Here is a 7830-nt window from a genome sequence, read left to right on the forward strand (position 1 = left end):
AGCCCTCGGCGCCGACTCCCAGGACCTGTGAAAAGTACCAGCTGAAGGAGACCTAGAGGAGGCCTCAGCGCTACTGGGAGACCCGGGGGGCCCGGCAGGGGCTCGGGCCGCCGAGGGCCCAGCACTGCTCCCACTTCCACACCTTGCAGCGCCTGGACCTGCTGTGCACCCGCCCCGGGTCTCCTCCAGTGCAGCCGCGCTCTGACCGCCCTCTCTGTTCCTTACAGCTCTCTGCCAGCCCCTGCGCCTGCAGCCCCTCTCCGCCCTGTGGGTGCAGTAGCTGCCGCCGCCCGCCCCCCCCCCCCCCCCGCCGTCCCTGCACCGGTGGGGCGGCTGCGGGCCCCGGTGCCGCCTCCAAGGCGAGGTCACGGTGGCCTTGTCCCCGCCCGCGCCCGCCTGCGTCCCGGCCCGCCCTGCCCCGCTGCAGGACTGGCACTGGGCTCGGCGCTACGGGCTGCCCTGCGTGGTTCGAGTGGACCTGAGCGGCGCCACCCCGGTCCCCAGCGCCCCCCCAGCCTTGGGCCCGCGGGTCCCGAGCCCCCCAAGCGGACCCTGGCCTTTGGCCCCTTCTCGCCATCCAAGCGTCTGCGCCTTGTGGTCAGCCACGGCTCCATCGCCCTTGACGTCAATGGGGGGCACTGAGGGTAAGTGGGGGGCGCTCGGCGTGCCCCCGGCCCTCCTCCTCCTGCAGGCTGGCCCTCCACAGCTACCTAGGAGGGAGGCAGCCCATGCCCGGGACCTGGGCACGCAAGCTGGCCTTCCGCTCAGGGCCGTCTCTCTCTCTCAACTCCCCCCTCCCTCCCCCAGTCTGTCAGGCTTGTGCAGGACACCCTGTCCCGGGTTCGAGGGTGCCCACGGCCCAGCTCTTGGGGCCAGACTTTCAGGGCTTCTCTTCCTTTCTCTCCCAGCTAGTTCCCTGAAGGCTTGAGCCAGGCGTCCCAGGAAAGTGGGGAGGGGAGGCTAGATTTCAGGGTGCTGCTCCTCCCCCTGTGCTCGGGATCCCCAATCCTTTCACAGGGAGCCCGATCCTCCTTCCCCTTGCCCGGGGCCCTCTTGGGGGGGGGGGTATGGGGGCGGCGGCCGCCCGCCCGTCTGATGCGGCAGGGATAACCTTAGCAAGGGGCGGCCGCCACCCGGTGGCTGGAGACCCAACCCAGCAGGGAGGGACAGCAAGGATCCCTCCCTCAGCCTCAGGATGGTTCTAGACTTTTACCTCCTGCCTCAGTGGCACCCCGCCCCCCCCAGGGGGAAAGCCATAAAGGGGGAGGGGAGGGGGCTCCCGCAGCCGCCCCCCCCGGCTCTCAGGGAGGCCGCCCCGCCTCATCTTTCTCATGGTGCTATAGCTCCGGTGCCTCCCGGGGAGTGAGGGGAGCGGGGGCCAGCACAGCCAGCCGGGGCCCTCGGCCTCCCCACCCCGGTCCCAGGGATTGCGGACACTGGGTGACGGGCAGTTTGCAACTGGTTTTTTAATAAAAGTCTTCTTGTTAAGCCTGCCGGCTGCGAGGATTTTTCGGGGGGCCCCTCAGATCTTCCCGGGGAACGTCCCCTCCCGGATCTGGTCCGTCCAGCGCTGCACCTGCGGGGAGGCAGGCAGGGACTGAGGCAGGCGGCCCTCCAGAACCTGGGCCCGCCCCTCCGCAGCCCCGCCCCTTCCCCCCCATCCTCACCCAGCTGAGCGGCCACAGGGAGTGGTAGACCTTGCGGCAGTAGTCGCAGGGGCTCGAGTCCTTGCCCCGCCTCTTCAGGATCTTGGTACAGCGGTGAAAGTCTGGGAGGAGGCGCCGGGGTCACGCCGGGGTCACGCCGCGGAGCCCCGCCCCCGCCTCCCCTGCTGCGGGTTCCGGCCCCGGATGCCCCCCCACCAACCCCGGAAGTTCTGGTAGCAGTTGCGGGTCAGGTTCTGGTAGGGAAAGCGAGGGTCGAAGGGCGGGGTCGAATGATTGCTAATCGCGCTCTCTCGATCCTGGGAGGAGGCAGAGACCGCCGGTAGCCTGGCAACCCCGCCCCTAACGGCAGCCCCGCCCACCCCTAACGGCAACCCCGCCCACCCCTAACCGCCGTCCCTCCCCTGTACCGCTCCACCCCGAACTGCAGGCCGGGACCCTTTCTGGGACCTCCCCCCGGCAGCTCCACCTCTCGGGGGGCCGCGCTTCCCTCCTCGCCCCCCATAGGCAGCCTCACCTGGTACCCGCACCCGCGCTGTCCCACCAACCCTGCTGGTGCCCGCCGGCAGTCTTCCAGTCCCTGCTTTGAGATCTCTAGGTAGGAGGGACTCCATTCCACTCCCAGCCAGAAAGGGAGAGCCCCCGGGATTCGGGGAGGCCTGGGCCCTTGAGCCCCCGCAGCGGGTGCCGCCCCTCTTCTGCGGCCGCCCGCCTCTGTAGCTAAGTGCCCGGGCGGCTCTCAGGGCGGCCAGCTCCCCTGGCCTTTCCTCCGCCGCATACCGCCCCCCCCCACACCTTTGCACCCCCCTTCGCCTGGTTTCCATGGCAACGCCCTCTCGCCTCGCCCCCCCCACCCCCCTTGATATTCTCAGGGTCTTTGGCTTCATCTTCAGCGGTTAGACCAGATGGACGTGGTCAGGCCCGAGCCTCTCAAACTCTCCGCCGTGCCCCTCCCTCTCTCCCTCCCTTCCCCGTTCCTGTGGCTCCCCCCGGGGCCCATCTTCTCTGCCCACTCGCTCCAGCCGTCCCAGGGACTTCTCTGGCTTCCAGGTCTCTGGGTTCAAGAGAGAACCTGCCCCCTCCCGGGCCTCGGCTGTGGGCGTCCTCCAAGGGCCCCCTGTGGCAGCCCTCCTGGCTCTCCTCGCCCTTCCCCCATTCCTGGCAGCCTGAGCTGCGCCTGCGAACCCACAGGCCGCTTTCTCCTCTTGGGCCCGAGTCCCGGGCCTCCTCCAACCTCTTGGGACAGGCCATTCCCAGCACCCTCAGCCCCAGCGGGCTGTTCGGGTCCCCAAACTGCCTGAGCCTTTGGTTCCTCTTCTCTGCCTTTGAAGGGGTCATCCACGCTCACTTGTGAAACACCTACTGGGCGCCAGGGCTGGGCGAACAAGCAGATACTTGTCTTCAAGTGGCGGACCTTCTGGGGAGAGGACCAGCCTCTCTCCGTCTCTCCGTCTCTCCGTCTCTCCGTCTCTCCGTCTCTCCACCCCTGCCCCTGCGTCCCTGCGTCCCTCCGTCCTTCCGCCCCTCCGTCCCTCCTTCCCTCTGTCTCTCCTCTCCATCTCTCCATCTCTCGGTCCCTCCTACTCTCCCTCTCTCTGTTGCTCTGTCTGTCTGAAATGTACACTATTCTGTGTTCGCCTAATTTTCTTAAAAGTTTCCTTCTTTCTGTTCAAGTCATTCACCCATTCTGAATTTATCTTGGTGTAGGCTGTGAGGTGTTGATCCAAACCCAATCTTTCCCACACTGTCCTCCAATTTTCCCAGCAGTTTTTATGAAATAGTGGATTTTTGTCCCCAAAGCTGGGTTCTCTGGCTTGGTAGTATACTGTCCTGCTGAGGTCACTTACCCAGCCAGTACCAAATTGTTTTGATGACCGCTGCTTTATAGTATAGTTTGAGATCTGGGACTGCAAGGCCCCCTTCCTTATTTCCCTGGATATCCTTGATCTTTTGTTCTTCCAAATGAGCTTTGTTTTGATGTTTTCTAAATCAGTAAAAAAAAATTTTGGAAGTTCCACGGGTATGGCACTAAACAGATAGATGAGTTTGGGTAGGCTGTTCATTTTTATTATATTGGCTCGTCCTACCCATGAGCAGTTAATGTTCTTCCAATTGTTCAAGTCTAGTTTTAGTTGTGTGGAGAGTGTTTTGTAGTTGTGTTCATATAGTTCCTGTGTTTGTCTCGGGAGATAGATTCCTAGGTATTTTATTTTGTCTGAGGTGATTTTGAATGGGATTTCTCTTTCTAGTTTTTGATGCTGAGCTGTGTTGGAGATATATAGAAATGCTGATGACTTATGTGGGTTTATTTTGTATCCTGCAATTTTGCTAAAGTTGTTGATTATTTCGATTAGCTTTTTGGTTGAATCTCTAGGATTCTTTAGTTAGACCATCATGTCATTTGCAAAGAGTGATAACTTGGTCTCCTCCTTGCCTATTTTGATGCCTTCAATTTCTTTTTCTTCTCTAATTGCTACTGCTAGTGTTTCTAGTACAATGTCAAATAGTAGAGGTGATAATGGGCATCCTTGTTTCACTCCTGATCTTATTGGGAATGCATCTAGTTTATCCCCATTGCAGATGATATTAGGTGATGGTTTTAGATATATACTGTTTATTATTTTTAGGAATGACCCTTCTATTCCTATGCTTTATAGTGTTTTTAATAGGAATGGGTGTTGTATTTTATCAAAGGCTTTTTCTGCGTCTGTTGAGATAATCATGTGGTTCTTGTTGGTTTGCTTCTTGATGTGGTCAATTATGTGGATGCTTTTCCTAATATTGAAGCAGCCCTGCATCCCTGGTATATATCCTACTCGATCATGGTGGATGATCCTTCTGATCACTTGCTGGAGTCTTTTTGCTAGTATCCTATTTAAGATTTTTGCATCTATATTCATTAGGGAGATTGGTCTATACTTTTCTTTCTGTGGTTTTGACCTGCCTGGTTTTGGAATCAATACCATGCTTGTGTCATAAAAGGAGTTTGGTAGAACTCCCTCTTTGCTTATTATGTCAAATAGTTTATATAGTATTGGAGTTAGCTGTTCTCTGAATGTTTGATAGAATTCACTGGTGAATCCATCAGGTTCTGGGGATTTTTTCTTAGGAAGTTCTTTGATGGCCTTTTGGATTTCTTTTTCTGATACGGGATTATTTAAGAAATCTATTTCTTCTCCTGTTAGTCTAGACAATTTATATTTTTGCAAATATTCATCCATATCACCTAGGTTGGTATATTTATTGCCATATAATTGTGCAAAGTAGTTTTTAATGGTTGCTTCAATGTCCTCTTCATCAGAGGTGACGCTCCCCCTTTTCATCTTTGATGCTGTTAATTTGCTTTTCTTCTGTCCTTTTTTTAATTAGATTGACCAGTACTTTGTCTATTTTTTCAAAGTACTGGCTTCTAGTCTTGTTTATTAGTGCAATACTTCTATCACCCTTGATTTTATTGATTTCTCCCTTAATTTTTAGGATCTCTAGTTTGGTTTTCTTCAGGGGGTTTTTAATTTTTCTTTTTCAAGTTTTTTGATTTGCATTTCCAATTCATTGATCACTGCCCCCCTCCCTAATTTGTTAATATATGCAGTCATGGATATGAACTTTCCTCTAAGTACTGCTTTGGCTGCATCCCTTAGGGTTTGAAAGGATGTCTCACCATTGTCATTTTCCTGAATGAAATGATTAATTGTTTCTATGATTTCTTTGCTAAGTAACTGATTTTGGAGTATCATATTATTTAATTTCTAATTACTTTTTGATTTGGCGCTCTCCATGTACCCGTACTGATCAATATTTTTATTGCTTTATGATTTGAAAAGGTTGCATTTATTATTTCTGCTTTTCTGCATTTGAGTGCCATGTTTCTGTGACCTAGTGTATGGTCTATTTTTCTGAAGGTGCCATGTGGTGCTTAGAAAAAGGTGTATTCCTTTTTGTCCCTATTTATTTTTCTTCATATGTCTATGAACTCTAATTTTTCTAAGATTTCATTCACCTCTTTTACCTCTTTCTTATTTATTTTTTGGTTTGATTTATCTAAATTTGATAGTGGTTGGTTCAAGTCTGCCACTAATATGGTTTTACTGTCTATTACCTCCTTCAATTCTCCTAATTTCTCCATTAGAAATTTGGATGCTATTCCATTTGGTGCATACATGTTGATTAGCGATATTTCCTCATTGTCTATATTCCCTTTTAACTGAATATATTTACCTTCCCTCTCCCTTTTGATCAGGTCTATTTGTGCTTTGCCTTTGTCAGATATCATGATTGCAACCCCTGCCTTCTTTCTATCAGTTGAGGCCCAAAAGGTCTTACTCCATCCTTTAATTCTAACCTTGTAAGTGTCAACCCTCCTCATACGTGTTTCTTGAAGACAACGTATGGTAACGTTTGGGGTTCTAATCCAATCTGCTATTTGTCTACGTTTTATGGGTGAGTACATCCCATTCACGCTCAAAGTTATGATTGTCACTTGTGGATTCCCTGGCATTTTGATATCTTCCCCTAGTTCTGACATTTCTTCCCTAGCTATATCCTTTTGAAACAGTGATTTACTTTAGGTCAGTCCCCCTAGTCCCCTCCCTTGGTATGCTTCCCTTTCTAGCTCCTCCCTTTTTATGCTTCCTTCCCCTCCCCCCTCTTTTTCTCTCCCTTTTTATACTCCCTCCCCCTCCTCCTCCTTAATTTCCTTTTCTTTCTTACTCTGTTGGATAAGATAGTATTCAGGATCACACTGGATATAGATGTTCTTCCCTCTCAGAGTTGATTTCACTGAGAGTAAGGTTTAAGTAATACCACTTCACACTCTCTTCCTCTCCTTCTCATATGAGAGATCTTCCCCTCCCCTTCCCATGTGTATCTTTGTATGGGAAAGGTTATTCTATTTAGGTCCCCCTCCTATTTCTTGAAGCAAATCTTAGTATTGTCGACACTTCCCCCCTTCCCTTTTCCTTTCTTTGTCCCCCCTTTCACCAAATCGTCTTGATGCCCCAATCTTTCCCTATGCATGATTCTTCTAACTACTCTTATGGTGCATACAATTTTTGAGAGTTACACAATACATTTTCCCCACATATTAATATATATAATTTGATGTAAATGTAATCCTTATAGAACAGAGTTTGACTTAAAGAAAAAGATAAGATTTATCTCCTTTTCCCATTCTTTCATATTTCCCTTTTTATGTTTCTCTTGCTTTCTGTGATTGGATATCAAATTTTCCACTAAGTTCTGGACTTTTCATAGCAAATGCTTGGAAGTCTTCTATTTTGTTGACTGCCCATACTTTCCCCTGGAAGTATATAGTCAGTTTTTCTGGGTAGTTGATTCTTGGTTGGAGACCCCGCTCTCTTGCCTTCCTAAATATTGTGTTCCATGCTCTGCGGTCTCTTAGTGTGTTAGCCGCCAAGTCATGTGTGATCCTTATGGGAGCCCCCCTATATCTGAAGCTCCTCTTCTTGGCTTCTTGTTGGATAGTCTCCTTTTCTTAGAAGCTCTCGAATTTGGCGATTACATTCCTGGGGGGTTGTCTTTTGGGGATTTAGTATAGAGGGTGTTGTATGAACCCTTTCTATTTCTATTTTGCCCCCTTGTTCCAGAACTTGTGGGCAATTTTCTTCTGTAACCTCCTGTAGTATAGCATCAAGGTTTTTGTTTATCTCTGATTTTATGGGCAGACCAATAATTCTCACATTGTCTTTTCTTCCTCTGTTTTCTAGGTCTGTGACCTTTTCAGTGAGATATTTTGTGTTTTCTTCTAATTCATACATTTTTTGGCTTTGCTTTATTAATTCTTGCTGTTTTGCATGCTCACTGTCTTCCAGTTCCTTAATTCTGGTCATTAGGGACTGGTTTTGCTTTTCAGCTTTGTCTGCCCTTCTATTAGATGCTTCCAGCTCGTTCTCCAATTGTGAAGTCTTGTCTCTCAGACTGCTGATCTCTTTCTCCCATTTTTCTTTCCAGAAGTTTTCCATCTTTTGGGTAAGCTCCAATTTGAGTTCTTCCAGAGCTTGTGGATAATTTCCATTTTGGGAGGCATGTTTTGATTTTGTTTGGGTTTCATCCTCTTTCTCTTCTTTTGCTTGGGTACTCCTGCCATAAAAGTTTTCAATAGTCACCTTTTCCCCTTTCTTCCTGGAGGCTTGATTTTGGGCCATGT

At 50.5% G+C, this 7830-nt stretch overlaps 1 protein-coding gene across 1 annotated transcript; it reads right to left on the minus strand.

Moving 5' to 3' along the window:
• Positions 1-1441: 1441 nt before the first annotated feature.
• Positions 1442-2403, minus strand: LOC100022184 (cytochrome c oxidase subunit 6B2-like; the record flags this gene model as incomplete). The annotated part of the gene is made up of 4 exons (XM_056825418.1): positions 1442-1576; positions 1668-1768; positions 1867-1963; positions 2182-2403. Coding segments are annotated over 4 exons (474 nt in total), but the record flags the coding sequence as incomplete, so codon positions are not given.
• Between the last annotated feature and the right edge of the window lie 5427 nt (positions 2404-7830).

The sequence above is a fragment of the Monodelphis domestica genome, chromosome 4 (genome assembly GCF_027887165.1).
Source record: "Monodelphis domestica isolate mMonDom1 chromosome 4, mMonDom1.pri, whole genome shotgun sequence".
NCBI classification, from domain to species: Eukaryota; Metazoa; Chordata; class Mammalia; order Didelphimorphia; family Didelphidae; genus Monodelphis; species Monodelphis domestica.